At 35.4% G+C, this 25,541-nt stretch overlaps 6 protein-coding genes across 12 annotated transcripts in view; 4 read left to right on the top strand and 2 right to left on the bottom strand.

Moving 5' to 3' along the window:
• The window catches only part of LOC115237525 (pancreatic lipase-related protein 2-like), a 4,441-nt gene extending 1,450 nt beyond the window's left edge, over positions 1–2,991 (top strand). The window contains exons 4-8 of one of the 2 annotated variants that reach the window (XM_029810620.1): positions 786–1,032; positions 1,300–1,528; positions 1,827–2,033; positions 2,157–2,313; positions 2,406–2,991. In XM_029810620.1, coding sequence (XP_029666480.1) covers positions 786–1,032; positions 1,300–1,528; positions 1,827–2,033; positions 2,157–2,313; positions 2,406–2,463 — 898 coding nt within the window. In that variant the 3' untranslated portion in view covers positions 2,464–2,991. Of the gene's footprint in view, positions 1–785; positions 1,033–1,282; positions 1,529–1,826; positions 2,034–2,156; positions 2,314–2,405 lie in introns of both variants that reach the window. The other variant, XM_029810621.1, reaches the window with a different exon arrangement.
• Positions 2,992–3,384: 393 nt separating this feature from the next.
• LOC115237534 lies at positions 3,385–9,720 on the top strand. The gene is made up of 16 exons (XM_029810631.1): positions 3,385–4,044; positions 4,128–4,255; positions 4,325–4,486; positions 4,563–4,777; positions 4,944–5,158; positions 5,327–5,595; positions 5,813–6,022; positions 7,102–7,240; positions 7,344–7,652; positions 7,779–7,906; positions 7,979–8,140; positions 8,212–8,423; positions 8,499–8,713; positions 8,832–9,103; positions 9,169–9,375; positions 9,439–9,720. The coding sequence occupies exons 1-16, from the start codon at positions 3,751–3,753 to the stop codon at positions 9,518–9,520; spliced, it is 3,219 nt and encodes a 1,072-aa protein (XP_029666491.1). The 5' UTR covers positions 3,385–3,750; the 3' UTR covers positions 9,521–9,720.
• Positions 9,721–9,835: 115 nt separating this feature from the next.
• Positions 9,836–13,270, top strand: LOC115237519 (ionotropic receptor 75a-like). 2 transcript variants are annotated; one of them, XM_029810608.1, is made up of 9 exons: positions 9,836–10,434; positions 10,530–10,696; positions 10,786–11,097; positions 11,164–11,291; positions 11,386–11,547; positions 11,849–12,057; positions 12,133–12,347; positions 12,430–12,698; positions 12,813–13,270. In XM_029810608.1, exons 1-9 carry the CDS (start codon positions 10,299–10,301, stop codon positions 13,165–13,167), a joined length of 1,953 nt encoding a protein of 650 aa, XP_029666468.1. In that variant the 5' UTR covers positions 9,836–10,298; the 3' UTR covers positions 13,168–13,270. The 2 variants fall into 2 exon arrangements, with proteins under 2 accessions (XP_029666468.1, XP_029666469.1); XM_029810609.1 differs by lacking the exon at positions 9,836–10,434 and having other exon boundaries at positions 10,649–10,696; positions 10,766–11,097.
• On the bottom strand, positions 13,192–18,213 carry LOC115237517 (methionine--tRNA ligase, cytoplasmic). Its single transcript, XM_029810605.1, has 16 exons — positions 17,943–18,213; positions 17,590–17,741; positions 17,388–17,507; positions 17,155–17,304; positions 16,950–17,075; positions 16,650–16,765; positions 16,442–16,558; positions 16,319–16,357; positions 16,081–16,245; positions 15,718–15,994; positions 15,227–15,611; positions 14,809–15,022; positions 14,479–14,718; positions 14,048–14,384; positions 13,745–13,981; positions 13,192–13,663 (listed from the first exon to the last, which is right to left on the bottom strand). The coding sequence occupies exons 1-16, from the start codon at positions 18,043–18,045 to the stop codon at positions 13,514–13,516; spliced, it is 2,928 nt and encodes a 975-aa protein (XP_029666465.1). The 5' UTR covers positions 18,046–18,213; the 3' UTR covers positions 13,192–13,513.
• Positions 18,214–18,728: 515 nt separating this feature from the next.
• On the bottom strand, positions 18,729–20,641 carry LOC115237526. The gene is made up of 4 exons (XM_029810622.1): positions 20,208–20,641; positions 19,585–20,041; positions 19,429–19,506; positions 18,729–19,300 (listed from the first exon to the last, which is right to left on the bottom strand). The coding sequence occupies exons 1-4, from the start codon at positions 20,284–20,286 to the stop codon at positions 18,967–18,969; spliced, it is 948 nt and encodes a 315-aa protein (XP_029666482.1). The 5' UTR covers positions 20,287–20,641; the 3' UTR covers positions 18,729–18,966.
• LOC115237516 (AP-3 complex subunit beta-1) overlaps positions 20,618–25,541 on the top strand; it is an 8,129-nt gene continuing 3,205 nt past the window's right edge. For 2 of the 5 annotated variants that reach the window (XM_029810599.1, XM_029810600.1), the window contains exons 1-10: positions 21,083–21,406; positions 21,651–21,726; positions 21,801–22,382; positions 22,465–22,761; positions 22,867–23,134; positions 23,217–23,936; positions 24,019–24,306; positions 24,394–24,665; positions 24,744–25,108; positions 25,233–25,385. In XM_029810599.1, the coding sequence (XP_029666459.1) occupies positions 21,273–21,406; positions 21,651–21,726; positions 21,801–22,382; positions 22,465–22,761; positions 22,867–23,134; positions 23,217–23,936; positions 24,019–24,306; positions 24,394–24,665; positions 24,744–25,108; positions 25,233–25,380 (3,150 nt within the window). In that variant the 5' untranslated portion in view covers positions 21,083–21,272 and the 3' untranslated portion in view covers positions 25,381–25,385. Of the gene's footprint in view, positions 20,754–21,081; positions 21,407–21,650; positions 21,727–21,800; positions 22,383–22,464; positions 22,762–22,866; positions 23,135–23,216; positions 23,937–24,018; positions 24,307–24,393; positions 24,666–24,743; positions 25,109–25,232; positions 25,398–25,541 lie in introns of those variants that run through there. The other 3 variants (XM_029810602.1, XM_029810603.1, XM_029810604.1) reach the window with 3 other exon arrangements.

Raw genomic sequence — 25,541 nt, 5'->3', positions numbered from 1 at the left:
TAATATATTATAATATATTATATATTATACAATATAGATGAGATGACAAACTTTGTTCGAACAATTGGGCGAAGGAATGAAAGAGAATTGTTGTAGTATTGACTATAAATTGACTTGAACGAGAGGAAGGGAGAGCCATTCACGAACATTATAATTGATTTAAAATCAAATTACATAATATATTGTGCGAATTTCGTGTATCGTTATATTGTTCATATAAAAATATCTATTCGGTATTTTTCAAATAATTATTTTATATATTCGCAATTGTAGAAATATCTCTTAGCACCGATCGAGAATCAATCATACGTCGACGCGACTAATTTCCATGCACCGCGGTACGTTATCGCAAACTGCCCCGTGGAGGATGCATCAGTTTTTTAATGATACGTGCAATCAGCGAGTATTCTATTCTCAGCGCTGACGTTCGATCAACTATCGAGCATCGAGGCGCCGTGTCGCATCACATCGTGTCGCGTCGCATTGACGCCTGAATATCGCGCCCTCGGATTCCCCCCTCTCTTGCATTTTTTTCTTTTTCTTTTTTCAACAGAAAAGACGACCGAGAAAGCGAGGAAGGGACGCCACTTTGACGTCCTAAATTTTTTTTCACATTACGCTAAGAGAATAACAAATTTCGAAACCTACATCCGCGATGATGAAATCGTCGCGGTATTTGGCTGTGCGATTTTGTATTTTAACATTCGCAATATCCGAAGCACGGTCATACATTTAACATTGACAATTTGCAATACAAATCGTCATTATGGCATTACTTTGCGCAGAGAGAACCCATTCGGCGAAGAACAACTGTTTCTGAACAACACCGAGGTGCTGTACGCGTCGCACTTCAATGAAAGCAGACCGACCAAGTTTATCGTTCACGGATTCAGCGATACCGGGAACGAAGGCTGGATACGAGATCTAATAGGCGGTGGGTCGACATGGATATTGCGTCGCAATTTGCGCATTTTTTATACTGCTGCTATTACTACTACTACTTTCGCAAACAATCAGGGTCAGCCTATTTCGGTAAATACGGAATCGACGACGTTGTCGGTTCAAGAGTCAGCGCGATAACAGTTTAATTAATCGTTTTTGCAAGTTTTTGCTCGCTCTTCCTCTACAGAAACTTTGCGGAAGAGTTTCAAGTTCTTTTTATATCACGCGATTTTCTGATCCGATAATTCGACCGTTCTCTTCTCTCTTATCTTATACATAGCGTCGCTTCCGAATAAAAATAAAAAAGGAATAGAGATATAACATTTAATTGCATTTTTAGCGTATCTGCTTTATCAGGATGTGAACGTGATAGTCGTCGGTTGGGGAATTTTGGCGTCTGACGCCTATCCAGTGGCAGCTAAGAATACGCGTCTCGTCGGTGAGTATTTAGGCCAATTCTTGGAATTCTTAAATCGGGATTCGAACCTGGAGTACAAGGATGTGCACATTAGCGGTCATAGTCTGGGATCCTACGTGGCGGGCTTCGCCGGAGCTTATCACGATGGACGTGTCGGAAGAATAACAGGTAGAACAGAGCATGATCGCCTATCATCATCCTTATATGTGACGAAAGTACACTGCAAAATTTTTTTATGACATTTTTTAGAATATAATTACATCATATTTATAATAATTCTTTCTTCCTAAAATTTTTATGTTTATCAATTTAATAAAACGACATTAAATAAATACGAAATTACATGTAAATTAGAATTGCTATATTTTTTGAGACATATTACTGAAAAAAATAATAGCATTAGAAAATAATTGCAAATGAAAGACAACAAAAAATGCCATTATAATTTACAATTTTTTCTTGAAAGGATTGGATCCTGCGAGTCCTCTGTTCGAGACCATTTCCGGCATAGTTGATCCAGAATATCGATTGGATCCGACCGATGCTCAATTTGTAGATGTGATACATACTAGCGGTCCGACGTTCGGATTCCTGGCGCCGTTAGGACATGCTGATTTTTATCCCAACGATGGCAAGATTCCTCAACCTGGATGCTCTTTTGTGCCGACAATAAGTAAGACAATAAGTATTATGTATAAAAAGTATTCGTGTTATTGCATCTTTACTGCGAAGAATATCGAAACAAAAATATGACTCATGGACGATACATATATCTTAATGCCACTTTACATTACAGCTTATTGTAGTCATTCGCGGGCGCATCAGCTTATGACCGAGAGCATCGGCAGTACGGTGGGCTTCAAGGCAAGAATGTGCGAAAGCTGGGAAAAATACAAGGAGCAACTTTGCGATTACAATCCGGTCATATTGATGGGCGAATACGCTTCTACGTCGTAAGTTGTCTCTTTGTTTTTATACTCTGTTATAAATTTTCCGAGGATAGTTATAAAGGACCGATCCAATGATTTGTTTCCCTCTCATCCAGGTTACGTGGCAAATTTTATCTGTCGACTAATGGCGCTCCTCCGTACGCACTACAGTAAACATTCTAAATATCGATCTTAAGGGATTTTGAGCTGAGAATTTGCGAACTCACGATTCGAGAACGATGATCGTGTATAATAATTTGTACTATAGTCATTTATAAGTCACCTTATTTATAAAACTTTCCATTCTGAGCGCGTACCGAACATACATCGCGCGCACCGTATATCGGAATATACCTTTAATATTACGTAATGTGTGTTTTACATACATATAATTTTAAAAAGAGTACAAATTACATTAATTGTGACTACGATTTTAAATCAATATTCCTTTTACACCTTGTCATTTTTTCCATTTAAAATTCTTTAATTTTTTTAATGATATCAAGAAAATTCCCGAGATTTTTTGTTATTCTCAAGTTCAAAAATATAATAATTTCAAAATAACATTGCACGTGCAAAAGAGAAAGAAGGAAAAATAAGTCTAATAAATTAACAATTAGGTTTAAGATAGATAAGTAAGTAAATCGATTGAGAAGATTATTATTTCAAATCTTGAATACTTAAAATGAAACATTCATAAAAGACTTGTGCATTGAATATTTGACGATGCGGCGGACAGGGGACGCGTATCGTTTCCTTTTTCGAACTCTTTATATTATATGTCTGTGCAATCCATACTGCTTACGAAATGCTTTGCGGAAAATGGAAACTATTGCTTTTGTCGCGTCTTCTTCTCGTTTCTTGCATGAAAGACAATATCATGGTCCGAGATTACTTTATACATAAAGGCATATACAGTGTCGTAGGATTTTCCTGCGAGAGTCTCGAAAGTGCGTAAAAATATCTGAATAAGACACACACATATATATATAATTACAAGCAAAGCTTCTTTCCCGCGTAACAGACAACGTGAAATTTGCGAAGACATTCAACGATGTCTTTATACTCGCATCAATATGGAATCTCGAATCCGTGGTTGGATCATCAACTCTCAAGAAACTTTTACAGAGTAATTATCGCAATTTAGGAATCTACGTGGACGCGCGATGCGACACTCACAATTACACCGTATTATATTTCGAGGTAAAAGTATTCCTCTCTAAGAGAACTTTAACTATTACAGAAATTGTATATTAATTATTGAGAATTTATGTAAAAATAAGAAAATATGTAATATAATGTAAAAGTAAGAAAATAATATGTATCAAGATGCGCGATCGGAGAAGGAGAGAGCAGGCAAGGGTCATGAAAGATAACAAAACCGTGAATGTCGAAGCAGCAATCGAGCGCAAAATTCTTGATATTAACTTCTTTTTAATTGATTAGGCTACAAAATATTTTATGTACGACGAGACGCATAAATGGCTAATTTTGGGAGAAAAGTTGAACGACACCGTCAGTTTATTGAATGACAACGCCTTTAGTATAGTTACCGACGTTACGATCGCCATACCATCTCTCACCGGTTACAATTTATACGACGTATATAATCCTTGCAAAGCACGCGGTGGCTCTTTAAACGTAACCGCTTTGGGTTACTGGACTGAGAAATCTGGCATAGCTATCAGATTGAAGCAATCGAAGTATGAAAGACGCTCTAATTTACACGGTATGAAGCTCAAAGTGGGAATTTTAGTAAGTAATCGAAATTGTTCTATGGCACATATACGCACAAAATGAATACAAAATATAATTTATTGTTAATCTTTTTTTTGTAGCTGCCACAAACATTCTACAATTTGTCAACGGAGCATATTATGTTGGATCCAGACATGAAGGCAAAATACGGTCGATCCCAATTTCTTTACACAATCTTGTTATACATGACTGATCTTTTTAACTTCACGTAAGATTCAACGAAGACTTTTCGAGCATTTTTCAAGAACTTTCTTCTATGCATGCATGTTTTTTTTAGTATGGAAATTGTGGAAGTGAATCCAAAAAAACAGCAGGACAATTCCGCGCCCATGTTTGTTGCTTTTCAGAAAAAACTGGTAGATATCTCGGCCAGTCCGATCGTAATGAAAACTGAAAGATTACGGAAGGGAGATATTATCGGTCCAGTTTGGCCAATACGGTGCGTAATTTTGCAATATACGATAATTATATACAAATTATTTTACCTGCTTATTTTGATACTTTTCTATGCATAGATCGTGTTTTTTATTTCGTACAATATCCTCGGCAAATATGAAGACGGAGCAATTTTTACGACCGTTAAACGTTAAAGTATGGTATGTGATACTTTGTACGATGATAGTTGCCATGTCAGTTCTGGTAATATTGATCAGACAGGAAGGCATTCAGAGTCTAACAGAGGGTTACGGTATTTCTATTCTTCTTACCATAGGTGCTGTTTCCCAGCAAGGTATACCTATGAATCCTTATGAATCCCTATGAATCTCTTCAATCATTTATATTAAGTATATCTATACGTTATAGTTAAGTATCGTTAATATTAAATATCTATTGCTTTTTGAGTTAAATAATGTACGCAAAATAAAGAGCCTTCAGTAGATTAAGCTTATTCGCAGGCTCCATATTTGTTCCAATACGTTATGCGGGTCGCATAGCTTTCATACACATCATGCTCTTCAGCGTGTTGATCCTGAACTATTATTCGGCGAGCATCGTGTCGGATCGATTAAAGAACATAGGCCAGAAAATGAATGATTCATTGATCAGTTTGGCAGATAGTAATCTAAAAGTGATGACCGAATCTACACCATATATTCGTTCTTTTCTGCAGGTAGACACTTTCATGATATATTGTTATATGTAATTCAAGTAACGAAATTTTATAGAAAAAGAACCTACAATAAAATCGAGCTTGTTCTTTTATTCAAAATATATTCTTTTATATGATATCCATGTGAATCTATACGTATCTGACTTTGTCTTTTTGTACCACCGGAAGTCACCGGAGAAAGAGGTACGATACTTTAATGCGAAACGATGGGACAGAATACCGGAATCCAAGCGATATTTGCCACTGGCGGAAGGTCTGAATCGCGTGGCTGAGGGCAACCTGGCCTATCACGCGTCAATCGAATCAGCATATCCGTACATCGAACGGCATTTCTATCCGCGAATGATATGCGAATTGACGGAGGTTCATCTCTTTCGCACGGTCCTCGCTCTTTGGGGCAGATATAGAAGCCCGTTTACTCCGTTATTAAGAATCGGGTAGGAGAATTATCATCCGTCGTTATTATTACGATGAAAAGAACGGTTTTCAAAAAAAAAAAATTGTAATACATTATTATATTTTACTTATATTATTATTGTTATTCTTGTAATGGCATCATTATATAGACACTTTAGTGTGTTTGAATATACATTTTTATATTTTTATATGTAATAAGTAGATTACCACATCTTTTATTAATATATATTATTGTAGCTTGACCAAAATGTATGATATGGGCATACATAAGCGACAGTTGAAACTCTGGTCGGCAAGGAAGCCATTCTGTCCAAGGAATATCCTAGTCGCTGAACCACTATCGATCCATGAAGCTACACCCATTTTCGTATTTATTAGCGTTTCCATTGCGCTGTCCCTCGTGATCTGCATAATAGAGAACTTGGTCCACTGGATGCAATCCAAGCGGTAACAAGCAATTAAATGAGTGAAGATTTAAGAAGAGCGGATAACAATTTTCAAATTCTTTATTTAATTATTTTGTGTTATTCTCTTTCTTTTATTCTCTCTTTCTTCAAGCATTTATTTCTATATTTCTTGCATGTTTTTAGAGAATTCGCTCTAGAATACCAATAAATGCACCTGTTTATGTATATCTTCATTTTTTTACAGATTATTAATTCCTACGCTACAAAGAAGATTGCGTTTCTCAGCATTAATGAAACACATATCTATTGATCGAAACAGAATATTCTCGCGTGAATAAACTAATAATCTACAATTTTTATTATACATATTATCTATCTTGAAATGCTTATTAGATGTTATCACAAATAGTTTGTGTGTTTAGCGGTTGAACATGGACGTAAATAATTAATTAATGTCACATGCAATTTATTGTTTAATGTGTAGTCCGACAGTAATGCGTTTCCTATAATAGTCCCCATTTCCTGACAGAACTCGATATCATTGCGGCGAAACATAAATAAACGATCAGACATATGACTTTGACATCATATATTCAATATTATATTAATACTGAAAAATTCAGAGCGCAAGCTTTGCAACCGATCCATGCAAAATTAATCAAGCTTTATTTCTATTTCTATTAGTTATTTCCTCCATTCGTATTCGTATTAGCAGACGTGGCGTTGCTTAAAATCTCACAAATTGTTTTAACTTTTTTTACACAGTAACATGTGCAATCTCTGAAAAAGTAAATCACGGTGAAATGTATGCAATACTCTTTTTTACTTTGCTGCGATTTATTTCTAATGCTAACGCAGGAGACAGCGATTTTGTTCGCGACTATTTTGTGCACAAGGCAGTGCGAAATGTCGTTGGATTCTCTTGTGGAGATGTCACGAGTATGTCTGGTGTATCTGTTAAAATATCAGAATCAAATTGTCTGTAGAAAAACTCGGAAATTTATAGATATTTTGTAAAGAATGTCTCTCTGTCTCTCTGTCTTTCTCTCTCTCTCTCTCTCTCTCTTCTGTTTGTTTTTTTACCGTAGGCGATTTTCATTTCGTTAAATCGTTGAGTAGAGCCGGTATATTTACGATCATCAGAAAATACGATACAAATATCAACATAAAGCGATTTTTGAACTCCGAGATTTGGGGCTTAGGAATCGTCGTAGACTTGCGTTGTCATAACGAAAGCGCCGTAACTATCTTCGCCGAGGTAAAGGAATTTGGAAGAGTCGATAAACCATATATATAATATTACTAATTTTGTAACATAGAAAAGAAAAAAAGGAAAAAAAATAATATTTTGCATTTGTTAGACATCTAAATATCGCATGTACGATTATTCGTATCATTGGTTGGTTCTGGGATCAAAGTTAAATGACAGCGTGCCGTTCTTAAATGACAGCGCTTACAGCATAATTACCGATTTCGTGCTTGCAATAACGAACGGTAGCAATTATGATTTGTACGATGTTTATAATCATTGCAAATATCGCGGTGGTACGTTAAATGTAACGAGACTGGGTTCGTGGCGACGAGAAACTGGTCTTGCCATCACTCTCACTCAACCATTGATCCAGAGAAGGGCAAACATGCATGGAATGACATTGAAGATATCAGGCGTGGTTCGTATCATCGAATATATAGTAACAAGAAGTAACAAAGAGAGAGACGTAGTAACGTAATAACAAGAAAGAAAAGAATTTTATTATACACAATATAAATTTCTATAATTATTGCATATTACATAGATACAATATAGGCCGAAAAATATGCGATTGGAGGATTATATGCACGATATCAATACGAGATCCTTGGATAGCATGCATAAATTCACGTACGCGATGATATCTCATACCAGCGATCTCTTTAATTTCAGGTATTTCTCTTAAAATAGATTTTTGTCTCGTATTATCGCTGATTAAGTCGTTCTAAAAAACTCTTTTTCAAGGGTACACGCTTCCGAGATAATTTATTGGGACCGTCACAGCGTGCACGGCTTGATATTCGAGATATTACAAAGGAATTACATCGATTTCGCCAGTAATCCCAGGATTATGGTATCTGAGAGATTGGATTACGCCACCCTCATCGGCGCGGCGTGGCCGATTCGGTATCAAGTTAAGAAGATATTAATCTGTTATTTTTTAATTAATAAATAATGGATCTTTCTCCTGCGTACAGACCCTGCTTCATGCTGCTGTCCACTCCATCGAACAAGATTAAGCTCGAGATTTTTCTGAAACCGCTCGCCGACCATACTTGGTACTTATGGGCTGTATTTATAATGATCTTTATGTTTGTAATGAGAATAATATTGAGACGCGAGGAAGACAGCAGGCAAGAGAAATATTCGGGCGCTGTAATTCTTACCGTCGGCATTCTCGCTCAACAAGGTATAAAATAATGAATGCAGAGATATAATAAAAAAGTCGTTTTTTGTCAATTTAACAATAACATCTCTTATACAGGTGCAAATTTCTTCCCTAAACGGATCCCAGGCCGTATCGCTCTTCTGCAGATCACTGTCTTTAATTGGATTATGTATAATTATTATTCGGCCAGTATAGTGTCGGCTCGTTTGAGCGAGCCACTCGATATGATGGAAGATTCTGTGACGGTCCTCGCGGATAGTAATTTGAAAATCGCCGCAGAAGCTGTGCCATATCTAAACTATTTTTTATATGTACGTGTGTATATATAATATATATATATATATTTCTAGACATGTTGAGATCATGTGGAGACATCAAGTTCTCCAGCAGCGCATGCTTGCATATTATCTGATATATTGAAACTTTTAGAAGCTCAACTGGGAATCAGATTACTTCAGGAAGAAACGCTGGGATCCACTGCCGGAGTCGAAGCGATACTTGCCGATAGAGGAAGGTATGAAACAAGTCAGTCAAGGTATCCTGGCCTATCACACGGATCCCAACACGGCGTATCCCTATGTTGAAAAGATGTTCGATCCGAGCAAGATCTGCGAATTGACGGAGATTCATTTATTCAAGCAATCCGTCATGGGTATGTACGCAAGTTACAACGGTCAGTTCACCGAGGTGGCGAAAATCGGGTAAGTTCTTATCTTTTTTCTCGCAACAAAAAGTCGTAGCAAAATTTCTAGGAATTTTTTTGCAGTTTGTATAAGATGTTCAACACTGGTTTACGCGATCGTCAAATAAAATATTGGTCGAGCAGGAAGCCTCAATGCCAGCTCGATACGTTATCCACAAGAAGTATATCCATATATGAGACAGCTCCGGCTTTGATTCTGTTAGCTTTCGGTATGCTCGTCGGGTGTGGAATATGCATCGTCGAGAATATCGTTTACTATCGATCCATGAGGTAAATTAAACATCTTTTTGTATGGAAAGTTAGGTGCTACAACGTAATTATATGTTCGCACAGAAAGAAAATGTTGAGGCGATCGATGATGAACAACGACGCAGAGAAGATAGCCGGTACGAGCAAACACAATTTGCTCGAATAAAATTGTCTCGCTTTGAGAAGTAAAATATTTACAAGTCGGTCGTATATTATAATTAGTTCATTCATTAGTGTCTCGTTATCGTAGACTTATTTCACGCAAAGAAAAGGAGAGAGAGAGAGGGCTAGATAGGCATGCTACAAATGTAATTTTCCAGTCATTGTCATATTTTACTCTAATAAAGCCGCTTTGCATTGCAAATAGTTCCCAGGAAACTTTTCTATGAATACTTTCGTAGAAGACAATCGAATAATAGACAAGAGGACACGCAAATCGATTGTAACGGATTCAACTTGAGTTCGTGGTAATTGATAGGGAACAGGGACAAAAAATAAAAGAAATTCTGAAACCGGTGAGGAAGTACCGAACGTGTGCTGTATACGGAGTGTCTCGGTGACAACGTGAAACTTTTTAATATATTAATCGTCACATATAAATCATCTAGACGCGACATTCTCTCACAAAATTTAAAAGCTATTAATTAAAAAAAATTTTGTTAAACAGAGATCGATTTAAAGTCGAAGAATCTGGCTGCAAAATAAACGACGAAGATAGCGAGACACCCTGTGTACATGATTAGTATCGGAATAGCCGTTGTGATTATGCTGTCATGTCAATCGACGGACGCGAGTTATGGATGATTTCGAATTCCGCAAATCGTTTCTACTGTGTCCCGAATGTATTATCGTCTTGAGTTCGAAATTATTCCAGCATTCCATGTAGAATAAAGATGAGACAAAGTGGTTACAGCATAGTCGCAACAACTTCGTAGTCTACAAGGATGCATTTGTTGGACATTTTTCTCTCGCAAGTATTTATTATTTTCGCGTACGCGCAAACAAGTGTCATCATTCGGGACTATTTTATCTACAAGAAGGTAACAAGAGTAGTAGGATTCTCCTGCGGAGATGTAGAAGGTAAGTATGAACAACGCGCCTTCTCTTTGTTTCTCTTTCTCTCTCTCTGTTTTTTCCTCGCGTTTTTTTTTTTTTTTTGATAATCTTCTTCGCAGATGATTTTCTTACGATGAAGCTGCTGACTGACGCCGGGATGTCCACGGCGATTAAACCGGCTGGATTCCAAATCAATGTTCTGAGATATCTCGATACCACACGCACCTTAGGTGTGTTTCTGGACATACGATGTCCAAATCAGAACGTCAGCGGCATTTTTGACAAAGTAAGAATTGTGATTTTTATTTTATTTTGCCGAAAAAAGATTATATGTTCGCAAAATTAAAAAATAAAGGATAAAATCTAAATATTTAGGCCTCGGCCTATCGCATGTTCGATTATTCATACAACTGGCTGATTCTGGGGAGCAACATGAGCCACAGTTTGCAGAGTTTGAACGATAGCCTCTTCAGCATTGTCACGGATTTCGTGATCTTATTGCCGGATGCTGAGTCTGGTTACATTCTCTACGACGTGTATAATCATTGTAAAATGCGCGGCGGAATACTTAATGTCACGCAGCTCGGTACTTGGCAAGAGAACGACGGACTCGCGATTATTTTAACTGACTCGAAGATTATCAGACGACGAGATTACCACGGATTGCGTATTAAATCGGCCGGAATCGTAAGTCTCAAGTTTAACGAAAAGTGTGTAATTTGTTTACTATATAAGCAATATATATTCATATAGGTACAGCATAGACCAGCCAACATGAGGCTGGTGGATTACTTGGAGGGCGAAGGTCTCGAAATCATGGATAACTGGCCAAAATTCGGATACAGTCTCCTCTCGCATGTCTCCGATATATTTAACTTCACGTAATCAAGATTACGATAACGCCTAAAAATATTCGCGCATATTCTTCCACATCGTGTGTATCATCAATCGCTCAACGAACATTTTCGCGCGTAGCATGGATCTCATCGAGATCAATCATTGGGACAAGAACGACACCAATGGTCCTGTGATGAGCTTGCTGAAGAGCGATGGAGCCGATTTGGGTTACTTCCCGTCCATCCTGACACTTGAGAGATATGGATATGCGCGTGTCATCTTTCAACAATGGCCCACGCGGTAAACAGTATCCAATAGAGAGAAAATATAATTAAATAGAGAGAAATAAAAAATATAATAAATGCATAGAGATATATGAGTCTCACAAAAGTTATATTTTTGTTAATTTCTTAATTTTAGTACGAGAGCACATGATTAACGCTTTGATACTAAAATTAAAAAATTGGTTTAATTAAAAATGAAGTTGATCAGTCTGGCTTCTAGAAAACTCACATATTCACCAATATCTAGATACGATATGTATATACTTTGTCCATAAAATATTAATATAATATCCACAAGTCTATAATGTCTCATTTAGTTCTTGCTTCATGTTTCGTACCATACCAGCGACGAATATGAAACCCTGGATAATATTGAAGCCGTTCGCAGCGGACACGTGGTACATGATCGTCGTGATCGTGGTGATTACCGTTCTCATCCTGTCCTTCATATTGAAACTGGAGCACGCTAGTGATTATGGCTACAGCATCTCGGCGTTGGTCACCGTCGCCGCATTATGCCAGCAAGGTACATATGATTATACAACACATAATAGCAAAAGTACATAGTATATTCTTTCGTTATTTATTATATCGCGATCAGGTTTTCCTTCTCTCACCGACCAATCGGCCAGTCGAATCGCTTTGATTCAGATCACAGTTTTTGGCTTATTGGTGTATAATTATTATTCGGCGGCGATAGTGTCTGCTAGATTAAACGAGCCTCTCCAGAAAATGAACGACTCGCTTTATTCACTGGCACGCAGCAAGATGCAATTTGCGGCTGAGAAAAACATTTTCTTCGACTTTCTATTAAGGGTAAAAAAGCACATCTTGCTATATTAATTTCCGATATTTTGAAGTTTAATGAAGCTTTAGTGAACTTCTATATTAAATCTAGAATCAAAGACCGGACGTACAATACTTCAGGCACATTTGGAACGCTATACCGGAATCAAAGAGGTTTATCGCGATTGAGGATGGCGTGGAGAGAATAAAAAGAGGAGGTTTTGCTTTCCACGCAGATCCAGACGATATTTATCCGTCCATTGAAAAAGCGTTCGACAAGCAGATGATTTGTCAACTCACGGAAGTTCATCTATTACAGCCCTCCGAGTTGGGCCTGTGGTCCAATCTTAAAAGTCACTTTCATGAAATCAGCAAAATAGCGTAAGTATATCCTCATAATGTATTAGATTTGCGATAATTTTCACATTCCTCAAGATGAGGAATAAATATCCCAGGTTGAAATTTATTTGACATTACATGGATTGATATTGTCAGATTATTGAAGATATCCACCTCGGGACTTCGACGACGAGAGATACACCGCCGATCGGCCAGAAGACCTTATTGTCCAAGCGATGAACTCTTTGTCTCCAGTGTGACTATCTACGAAGTGGCGCCAATCTTGTTTCTTCTGCTCTTCGGAATGATAATTTCATTGATTATATTTGGGATCGAGCAGCTTGTCTTTTATACGATGCATTCGAAACGAGCACTTGACATTAAAATAGAAAAACATAAAAAACACAAGATTAAGGATAAAACATCGTCTAAGAATAAGAGTATTCTGGTTTTTCCAAAAATCAAGAAGTCTCTCTTACAGGATTCTAATGACGAAGTGATAAAGATATAGATAAAATTTTAGACAATAACAGAATTCTCAATTCCACATGTAAATTATTTATCAGATCATTACGTACACAGGTATACGTAGTTCAAATGAATATATGTTTAAATTAAATACAAATATCTTTCCACGATCCCTTTCTTACAATTCTTAATATACAATGCGCGAGTAGAATATAATAAATATATTAAATGCGAAGCACATATGGATCTTTTATCCGAATATTATTCATGCGTTGTTTTATTTGCGCATAAAAAAAATAATTATATAAATATGATAATTTACATAATTTAGAAAAAAAACATGATAAAAAAAGAAATACTTCGTTTTTATTATAAAAGAAAGTTAGAAATTATTTTTTCTTTTTAGATTTCTTATCGACAGTGACTGGCGCTGTTCCAGTGAGATCCATTAAACGCTGTTTCAGTTTCAACAATATCTCCACTTGTGGCTTCCACACGCTTCCATCTTCCTTGGCCTTTAATTCTCGCACAAGATTGCCCTAAAGTTGCGACATAGTGTAGTGTAAATCGAGCGCATAATTATCGTAAAAAAAAGTCCTGTTTTTTATGATATCCAATACCTGTTTTGCGATAGCCGTTTCTAATGCCGCCACGTCTGTTAGAGCATCACCGTTTTGTTCTGGCACGTGCATCGGTTCGACTTTCTTATTTTTCGCGGGTAATTTTTTCTCAGGTGCGTTTGCGTTTGCGTTACTTTTGAGATCATTAAGCTTTTTCTTTAAGTTCAACAAGATTTCTACTTGAGGTTGCCAGATGCTTTTATCGTGTTTCGCTTTCAGTTCTCTTATTAAATTACCCTAGAAAATACAAAAGATGAAAGTAAGGAAATTATTTTCATAGACAGAAGGAAAAGATTTACTAACTTGCTTTGTGATAGCGACTTCTAATGATGCGACACTTTCATCGGAAGTTTTATTTGCCGACAATTCATTATTAGTCTCTTGTTGTCCAGCGTATTTCTTGCGTAACATTTCTACTTTTTGATCCTCAATCTTAGTGAATAATGGATTAGGTTTGCCGATTTTGTGCCAAGTAGGTAACATGTTTGTTATTGTCTCGGGAATGTAGCCGTAACTTTTGTTACTCAAACCTAGTTGAGATCTCAATTGTTTAGCTGTAGACGGCATAAAAGGAGCCAAAAGAGCAGATAAAAGGCAGGCTAAATTACAGCAAATTGCAACGACAGTTCCAGCCCTTTTCCTATATTGGTTTTCAATCAAAATATTTTTTAATTCAAAAACAAATATTCATATTCAAAAACACACAAAGCAATAGTTAAAACTCATGATATTACTTGTCATCGTCGGTCCCTTTAACTTTTACCCATGGCTGTTGGAATTGCATGTATTGATTGCCGTGTTTTGAAATCGCCAATATGTATTTCAAGCCGTCCCTCAACTTAGCTTGCTCCATTGCGTTTATGTAACATGACAATTCGCGTTGTGCCAACGCCAATATGGTCCAATCAGCTTCTTCCGGCCGTTCTATCGGTGGTACGGTAGAGTTGAAGAATTTTTCAGAGAATACCAGAGCTCTATCCATAACAAGTTTTTGGGACTGTTAATAACAGGTTATCATAATGTTAATTATTGTTGTATTACCAAGAAATAAAACAATTACAAACCTGTTGACAAAATTGCCAAGGTTATTCAATAATTCGCTATTGTTTTTCGTGGCTAAATCCACCCAATTAAAAGTGGAATCTTGAGTTTCTGGCCTAATGTAGGCTAAATAAAATCGCCATACGTCTGCTGGAATGCCAGTATCTCTGGCATCAGTTCCAAATACGCCAATGCCTCTGGATTTGGAGAATTTCTTATCCTCATAATTTAGATATTCTAAAACGGAATAAACATTAAATAATATAGAACTGATAGAAGCAAATAACAGATAAGATACAAAGAAAAAAAAGCAAAATATATAAGTTCAAAAAATATAATTAAGAAAAAAAAATGTTAAAGATACATAGAGAGACAGAGTTATAGAATTAGTAAAGTGCATCCGACAAATGTGTATTCTTGTATTCTTTGGAGATATCGTACCAGTTGCCATTAAATACTTGATCAACGTATAATTTTGATTGGCCGCTAACAAATAAGCGGGAAACATTATCGCGTGGAACGGAACGTTATCCTTTGCCATAAATTGGCACAAATCGATTTTCATATCCTGAGGAGGTTGCCACCATTTTTTATATTCTTTGGTATACCTCTTTGTAATACTGATATATCCGAAAGGGGCGTCAAACCAGACGTAAAACACTTTATTTTCGAAACCCTCTACTGGGACCGGTATACCCCATTTCAAATCCCTAGTTATACAACGCGGCTTAAGACCGTCGCGTAACCACGCTTTCGAAACCACTCTCGCGACGCTGGACCATCCTTTCTCCACAGTAGCGGAATATTCTTTCAATTTCTCTTCTATCTGCAATGTATGAGAAAGAGACTTGTAACATTACATTTGTATATACTTGTAACTTGTATTTGTCAGAAATGCCATTAGTAGAGCAATCACAATATTATAAACTTACTTTGGGTAAATCCAAGAAAAACTGCGTCGAGGTTTTAACGATAGGTCTAGTGTTACACATCTTACATCGAGAATTTATTAACTCGACTGCATTCACGAGATGACCGCAACCGTCGCATTGATCACCGCGCGCATCCTCATATTTACATCTGGGACACGTGCCCTCCACAAATCTGTCGGCGAGAAACCGATTGCAAGATTCACAATGTAGTTGTTCCACAATTTCAGTCAATATGTAACCTTGTGATTTGATTTTTAGGAAAAATGCTTGAACAATTCTGGAAGAATGCAAGAAACAATGAAAGAAACAAATAAGAATTAAAAAAAAACTGTATTAATAATATTATTCTGTCTGCTCTCTTACTCTGTTTGCTCGGGTGTAGTAGTACGACCAAAGTAATCAAATCCAATACCAAACCAACGATAAACATCGTTATGTATATCAAAGAATTTATCACAAATAGCTTGAGGAGTTGTTTTCTCTTGCATAGCTTTCGCTTCAGTTGCAGTACCATACTCGTCGGTCCCACTTAAAATTAAATTATTTCGATTAATTACAGATGTATTACTTTTTTTTATATTATCAAACAAATAATAGATACCTTATATAAAGGGTATTGTAGTTTCTTTGCCTGCAATATCTGTACATGTCAAGAAAATAATATTGCATTAGTATCACAAATTATGATATATTAATAGATATTTATGTGTACTTATATACAAACCTTGCAAAAATATCGGCCGAAAGAACGCAACCGATAATGTTTCCCAAATGTGGAACATTATTAACATATGGAAGAGCTGATGTTACCAATACATTCCTTTCGCCTTTTTTAGGCAATCTAAAAAAAGAACATAATTATTCTTAAATAATTCTTAATTTCATGAATTCATATATATTGTGCGTAAATTTATACAATCTATCCAACTTACATGGGATATGAACTTTCTTTGACTTCTGGATATTGTCCAGTAGTCCAGCTACTTTCTATATTACGAAGTTCTTCTTGACTAATAGCTTCCATCTCTTTTTCCTTAGTTGGGCTAATCTAAAATCATTTAAATAAATATATATATATATTGACAAACTTTAAATCTAATTGTGTTCCACGTTTGTTGTTTATAAATAGAATTACTTACATCAACAGAAATCTCAAATATAAGAAAAAAAATTAATTTAATTGTTTTTAAAACTAAACAATACATTTCATATATAAAGTGCCAAATACTTACATCACTTGATACTGACTCGCGAAATTGTGAATTACTTGAGATTATATTAACAGGAAACCAAGAGGCAGCTTCAATACTTGCAATAGCCTTTGCACCTCTCTCCAAGGGAAACTCTTTAATAGATTCCTGCATATTCATAATAAATTAATGATATATCAAATCTATTTATAAAATAATAATTGTATAATGTGGTGATTGTTTATACCTGAATAACTGGTAGCTTCTCAATATTAACTAGCCAATTACTGACATTTACCAGATCCTTGGAAATATCATCTTTGATATCTGCAAGTAATATGGTACTCCAAAGACTTACCCAAATAGAAATATCTGCTGGTGATAAATTACTATGTTTCTGAAAAGACATTGAAAAGACAAATATGAGAAAATAAAATATATTTAAATAAAAGAATAAAATGCTTTCATGTCATTTCATACCTTGATTAAGTACTGTTTGTCTTGTAATTCACTATTGAGATCTTTTAATAAAGACCATAAGTCTGATTTTTTCTGTGAAGTTTTGAAAGTCCTTATGTTTATGTGGCTTAATATAGTTGGCTGTAATATATATATTAAATTTAAATATATCCCAATGTTTAAAAAGATAAAATCTTGATTTAATATGCTCACAAAATTATACCTGTAATTGAGAAACTTCCCATTCCAACCATCTATTATTGAGGACCTCCAATTCTTTAGGTACAGGCAATAGAAAACGCAATGCTGAAGAGATACTGAATAAGGATAATCCTGAGGGTATAGTTAGCGTTGGTAAACGACCCAGAACGGCATCTGTACATAATGCAATACATGCTATTATTGCATGAAAAAATTATGGAGTTATTAACGACATGTATGCTACGTGTGTATTAATTGAAAATATTAAAATAAAGAATAATCTATATTCTCTAAATCTTTCTTAATTCTGCTAAAACTTTATTTAATTACAAGTTAATTATAAGAGCGAGCACAGGAAGAGGTTAATGGACTCACCGCCAGGCTTTATGACTTTAAGGGTGAAAGTCTCCTGAACTAATTTAGCCGCAATAATCAACTTTAACGCGTTCGGGTTGTTCTCGTTCGTTGAAATGATCATTGTTACCAATAAATTAATAAATATGTCAATAAATAAGAAAATATGTTAGCGCACAACCGCGAGACATGTGAGCGACTGAGCGACCTGTATATGAATTAGTCATAGACTTAAAACCTGGTTTCTATGAACTACGAACACGTTGGATTGCATCAGTATATTTACAATCAGGGTAAGTTCGAGAAACACGCTTTTAGCGCTATGAGTGTGCTCTGACCTTGTTCAATTTTCAGTAAATAACAAAGACAGAACGACGCTTTTAGCGTGTAAGTGTGCTCCCCGAACGCAGCGTCAAATGTTCGACTTTTGGAAATAGGAACTTGAGTAATGTAAAACTGCGTGCATTTCAATATGTATTCGTGTATAGTATCAAATGAGAATGATTTAAATAGGACGTATTTACATCTCTTATAAAAAATGTGCGGTACATTGTAAAATAATTAGAACATTCTATGCAAACTTTATACTATCTCATGCTACTTTTGAGAAGCTAAAAGGTACTAGAATATTTCGACAATGTTAGAAATATATTAAATATAAATATTGTATATACCAATAATATAGACTAATTTATGAAAAATTTGGAAAAATTGAGTTAAAATTTGATTTCAAATTTTTGATCACTGAATGCAAGACCCTTGCCTTTTTGTCTACATGATGTGATTTTCTCGTTTCCATGAAAAATAAGTTTCAATATTTTTATATTAATGTGTATATACATATGTAAAAAAATATTGCATAAATATACAATCTGTTATAAGTTGCCAGATAAGAGAATGTTAATCTTGTAACAGAATTATAAAATATACAATAAAGAAGATATCAGGGTTTCTCCGCATTTAACAAAATAAATAATTCAGTATTTTGCAACTATTAAAAATGTTAACAAGACATTACGCATTTGCTTATCTGACATAGATGACATTATGTTTCCTTTCTAGACTTTAGGATTGTTAAAATTTCTTCAAGTAAATTATTTCTCATTTCTCTCTGTAGATTAGCTTTCTCCCTCTGTTCTTCTGCACGAGCATATGCTTCTTTTTGCATTTCGTGCATTTCCATGCATATTTGCAAGATTTTATTTTGTGTTTCATTGCAAGTCTTACTCCTGTTGTCTGTCTTGGTGATTAAATTCTTCATCATACGCTGATAGTTTTGCAGATTATCAATTAGCTTCATATGCTGAGCTTCCAATCTTGCATATTGTTCATTATTCTTGCCAGAATTATGTACTCTTTCAGCATTGAATGTAGCATTTCTGTAAGAGTCATTTATGATTGATCACTAATAATAATTTTCCGAAACCTTTAAGATATTTATGTGATCAGTTTAGATAAGTTGTAATTAAATAAATTTTAAACCTCAACTTGACAAGTTGTAACTTACTCTGATTCTATGGCTTCTTCTCCTTTCATTTCTGTATCATCACTTAAAAAGTTTTTGGAAAAGATTTCGTCTAAATCCCTGTAATAATATTTAATATATTAATTTGCAATATTAATGCTAATTTATAGACAAAAAAACTATCGGAAACAAACTTACTGTTCATAACTGCAGATATATTTTCCCCTTCCATTCCTTCTATTATGTATTATCATATTTTTATAAGCGCGTTTCAATGTTTTAAATCTATTTTCTACTTGCAAAGGAGATACGGTAAATCCATTATCTTGCAAACTCTTGGATATTTCCTGATACGCGAGCTTCATATTTTTTAGTTTTCGATTCCTTACCAGTTCCTTCTTGAGTTTATATTCTTTCAAGAAGATTTTTGTCGAGGCGTCACACCAAGGAAAATGTGCATTCCCACTTTTACTTGTCGATGGGATATTGGTTTTATCATCTTCAGATATTTCTATCTTGTCATTTTCCGAATCATTCTCAACCATTTCCCATGGATAAACATCAATATATACATCTCTACCATTGACATTGAAGCACATTTGCTCTGCTTTTTCATCAATTTCTGACAGATGTAGTTGGAATACCAAGTTGTCTTCTATATACATGCAAATTTATATACTTTTATAACGATCATTTATAATTTATTACTAACTAGACTTAAAGACATACACAGAGTATATAGCAAAACCAACAATAAGTATTATGCAATTTTAGGTATATTATATATATAGTAAAATAAAAATATTTATGATCCATTTTACCTTCGCATGTAATTGTAACGAATCCATTGCTGTCTATGATTGGTTTGCCTTCCTCGTCACGTTGAATACAGCCCCTCATTTTTGCTGAAGAAACAACGCTTCGCAGTAGTCGAATATAATCGATGAAGTTACTCGACTCCCTCGAGACACTCAGCACATTTGCTTTTCTTATACCGCAATTAGTTGGAATAAGAAAAAGTTTTCGTCTCTATTCTCTGGAAACGCAATATCTTATTTTCGCGCTTTATTCCATTGCACCTTTTGCACCTTCGATATTTCGACTGCAGAAAGTGTAAAAAGGTGCAGGCGTGGTAAATATATGATCACGGAACTTGTACTGCGTTTCGGCGAAGAACATTCGATCTACCTACGATGAGGAAACGCAGGAAACGCTCGCTCGAGAGAGAGAGATGATCGAAGCATCGGAACGAGTACAGAAATATTTTCGAGAGAGAACCCAGATCTCTTATATTCCAATTCTGCTTCGCGTCATGTGCAACAGTAGCGCCATCAAATGCCATTCACGGAATTACTATTACGAGATCGGTAAAGCTGGCCCTCAAAATCCTGAAAATTTTCACTATAATATTTTTATCAATCCATATTGTATAGTTATAATTTCTCTCTTTTCCATACGTAATTGCTGGTCTAATCTAATCTATGAAAGGCATTATTTCTATCGCGTGTACTTGAATATTTAATTACAATATCAATTAACCGACTCATCTTCCCCAGTCTCAACTTGTCAGACTCGTTTTATATATACAATTCAATTTTGACAGCTAATGTCACATCTATATATTTTAAAGTCGATGCCATAGCTGTGATGTGGACGGTGGATCAGTGATGCCAAAATGGAAACTCAAAGCTTGAAATCAAATTGACTCCAATTGACTCTTGACTCCATCTTCCATTCTGGCATCACTGATGTGAATATGTATATCAGCATGGCCGCTCGCTGAGGACTACAGCTGTCAAAAACTCGGGGCGCGAGTATTTTGGGGCGCGTGGATAATCTCATAATTTATCTCGTAGAAAGAAGAGTTATCATTCTGAACAAGAAGAATGTTGACGGCAGCCGCAAATACGTTGTCCAATAATGGTGGCTCTTACAGCAATGAAAGGCCATCCAGCGCGGGCGATGCGGATCTCGCGACAGATCCTGCCTCCGGTGGATTTTTCCATTCCGATTATAAGAAGTAATTAGTTCATTGATGTACATCTTTGATTATATGAAAGACAATTTCTTTAATCATAAAGTGATAATTTGGAAATGTTCTAATTATACATTGAAATTGTACTATGCTTTATACATTGAACAGAATTATACATATATATTTTATTTCTTTCTGTATAATATAAATATATAAAAATGTATCTGTGTATTAGATATAGATATAATGTAGGATCAAGAATTTCATAAAAGTATTTTGTATGTTTTAGACATGAAGATCTGAAGGAGATGCTGGATAGTAACAAGGATGGACTTAAGTTGGAAGCCATGAAACGTATAATTGGGGTAATTGGATATATAAATTTGAATTTATAATAAGCAGTTTAATGTTAGCAATTATAACTGATTTTTTTCTTTAGATGGTAGCCAAAGGAAGAGATGCATCAGAACTATTTCCAGCTGTTGTAAAAAATGTGGTGTCTAAGAATATTGAAGTAAAGAAGCTGGTATATGTTTACCTTGTTCGTTATGCAGAGGATCAACAGGATCTCGCTCTTCTGTCTATATCAACATTTCAAAGAGCTCTGAAGGATCCCAATCAGCTAATAAGAGCAAGTGCTCTAAGAGTATTGTCCAGTATACGAGTTTCTATGATAGTACCCATTGTTATGCTTGCTATTAAAGATTCGGCTAGCGATATGTCACCATACGTACGAAAAACTGCCGCTCATGCTATCCCTAAATTATACTCATTGGATCCTGAACAAAAAGAAGAGTTAATAAGTGTACTGGAAAAATTGCTCTCTGACAAGACCACTCTTGTGGTGGGTTCGGCAGTAATGGCTTTTGAGGAAGTGTGTCCAGAAAGAATAGATCTTATCCATAAGAATTATAGAAAATTATGTAATTTATTGGTAGATGTCGATGAATGGGGCCAAGTGGTTATTGTTAACATGCTCACTAGATATGCTAGAACACAGTTTGTTGATCCAAATACAGATGTAAGTATATCTTTAAAGATATTTTGACGAAATAGTAATTAATTTAATTAATTTAAAAATAATGGTTTGAATATTCTCATAGAATTTAGACGAAGACGAAAATCGGCCATTTTACGACTCTGATTCCGATTCTTCTAATACGAAGAAACCGAAGTTTACATTAGATCCCGATCATCGTTTATTATTAAGAAACACAAAACCCTTATTACAAAGTCGAAATGCATCTGTGGTAATGGCGGTTGCTCAGTTATACCATCATGCAGCACCCAGAAGCGAAGTTATGACCGCTGCAAAGGCATTAATAAGATTGTTAAGATGTCACAGAGAAGTGCAAAGTATTGTACTTCACTGTATCGCGAGTATATCAATTACAAGAAAGGTAATGTAAGTATGGTGCTCTAAAATACAATACAAATTAATCTATGATAATCCAATTTATATCATATAACTGTGTGGCATATTCACATCATTCTGTGTTTTTCAGGGAATGTTTGAGCCCTTCTTGAAATCGTTTTTTGTGCGGACCTCGGATCCTACTCACATAAAACTTTTGAAACTTGACATATTGACGAATTTGGCGACTGAAACTAGCATCGGTGTAATACTGAGAGAATTTCAGACATATATCTCCAGCAGTGATAAGGAATTCGTTGGTGCTAGCATTCAGGCGATCGGCAGATGTGCAAGCAACATCAAGGAAGTGACTGATACATGCCTCAACGGATTAGTATCTTTGTTAAGCAATAGAGATGGTAAACTATTATCAACTTGCATGTTTTGTATCACACATCTTGTGTCATATATTTTGCCGCATTAACTTTTATTTTTCTACAGAGGCTATCGTGGCGGAAAGTGTAGTGGTAATAAAAAAACTCCTACAAACGCAGCCGAATGAACATAAAGATATAATTGGCCATATGGCGAAGTTAATGGATTTTATCACGGTACCACAAGCTAGAGCCTCTATTCTGTGGCTTCTAGGCGAATACTCCGATAGAGTTCCTAAGATAGCGCCGGACGTGCTCCGAAAAATGGCGAAGAGTTTTGTGAACGAGCAGGATATAGTAAAATTGCAAACCTTAAATCTGGCCGTGAAATTATGCTTAAATAATCCTGTACAAACGAAACTATTCTGTCAGTACGTCTTCCAACTCGCCAAGTACGATCAAAATTATGATATTAGAGACCGCGCTCGTTTCCTGCGGCACTTCATCTTCGAAGATGAAGGCAATGAAACGAAGAAGCTACCGCAGTTCGCAAAGAGAATTTTCCTTGCACCGAAACCGGCGCCGACATTAACGTCCAGATTCAAAGATTCAGAATATCAATTGGGCACTTTATCCCACTATCTGGACATGCCGTGCGCGGGTTATCGACCTTTACCACCATTCCCGGAAGTAACGCAAGATCCATCCGTGCGAGATGTCGCACCATCAATTGTTCAGGAACATAGAGAAGAGCGATATAATAGAAAAGAAAAGGAGAAAAAAAAGAGCAAGGAAAAGGAGAAATCGTTCTACAGTGACGAGGAGAGTATTGCTGCTGAAGGTAAAGGTACCGTTCGATGAACACTTAACATTTGCATATTATTTCTATCTGTGTACCATATATTTTAATTTTTTGTTTTCAACTTCAGAATCAGATAATCAATCGTCCGATTCTTCGTCCACCGACTCTTCAGATGAAGATAGCGATTCTTCGGAATATACAAGTGAATCAGATAAATCTGAGATAGGCATTGGAAAGAAAAACGAAACAAAGTCCGATGATTCCGAGAGTGAATCATCGAGCAGTGAAGATTCGGATTCTGAAGAAGAAGAAAGCGAGACTCAAGAGAGCGAAGAGGAGAAACCGAAACTCGTCAAACAAGAAACGAAAGAAAAACCAAAAAGCAATTTTGATCTATTATTAGATCTAGATGATGGTTAGTTTAATGAGACTTTTAACAAGAGACAGATAAATTTTAAAGGATTTGTAATATTAATGTATTTATTATATCTTTCTTATGCAGTTATTCCAATGACTCCTGTGATGACACCTAGTTTGGGTGGTTTTCTTACTCCGATTAATTCAATAATTACGGAAAATGTTCAAGAAGTGTCAACATCATACGTTCCATTGAAAAAGGCTACTTTGTTAAATAGTATCATAGGGCATGGTTTAAAAATTGAATATAGATTTACGAGATCGCAACATTTAGTTAGTTCGAGTTTGGTTAATATCGAATTAACGTTTTCTAATGAAAGCGACAATGTTATTAAGGAAATTCAAATAGGAAATAAGGTAAGCAATTTTTTCAAATATTATTTAATATATAATATCATGATTATAATGAAATAATATTTCATATATTATTTTCAGAATTTGCAAAAGGGAATGTTCATTCACGATTTTATGCAAATACCAATTCTTGAGACAACCAGTACATTATCTTCTACGCTAGGTGTTAATTTTAATGACTCTACTCAACCGGCAAATTTCAACATTGATTTTTCGATTAACGATGAGAAACATTCATGTCTGGTCAGTATCAAACCACCAATCGGAGAGATAATAAGATCTGTGACCTTGCCTGAAAGCATGTTCAATGCAGAGAAAGCTAAATTAAAAGGTATGAATGAACATATTGCGAAGATACCTTATTCTGGAAACAAAAGTACTCTTCCCCAAAAAATCGTTGAGACAGCAAATGTTGCGAGAATACCTAATGAAGATGAAGTCATGCGGTAAGCATATACATTTATCATAAAGTTAATATTGCTCGTGATGTATTTTTAATATGTTTTTAATATATTTTTTATCTGAACAATTAAGTTTAAAAAGAGAATTAAGTACAATGAATATATACAGGTTTGCCGCTTATACTTTAGCGTCCAAATCGCTAGTATTGGTAACAATAAAATTCATTGACACTGAGAAATTGGAAGTTTGCGTAAACTGTGAGAAAATGGTAATAGGATCGATCTTGTTGAATGAATTTAAAAGTAACTTGAAATAAAATGGGTATGTACTCTATTTGCAGAATTAGTAATATAGATGCATTTCATACACTTACGAGATGAAAAGGTTTGAATATTTCTTTTTTTTTCTTTTATTATGCGAAGATAAATTTTCAAATATATTCTATACTTAATATATACACTCATTTTCATATATATA

The sequence above is a fragment of the Formica exsecta genome, unplaced genomic scaffold, assembly GCF_003651465.1.
Source record: "Formica exsecta isolate Colony F162 unplaced genomic scaffold, ASM365146v1 scaffold3, whole genome shotgun sequence".
Classification (NCBI taxonomy): domain Eukaryota; kingdom Metazoa; phylum Arthropoda; class Insecta; order Hymenoptera; family Formicidae; genus Formica; species Formica exsecta.
The sequence above is the reverse complement of the archived record's forward strand: the minus strand, read 5'-3'. Positions and strand labels throughout refer to the sequence as shown.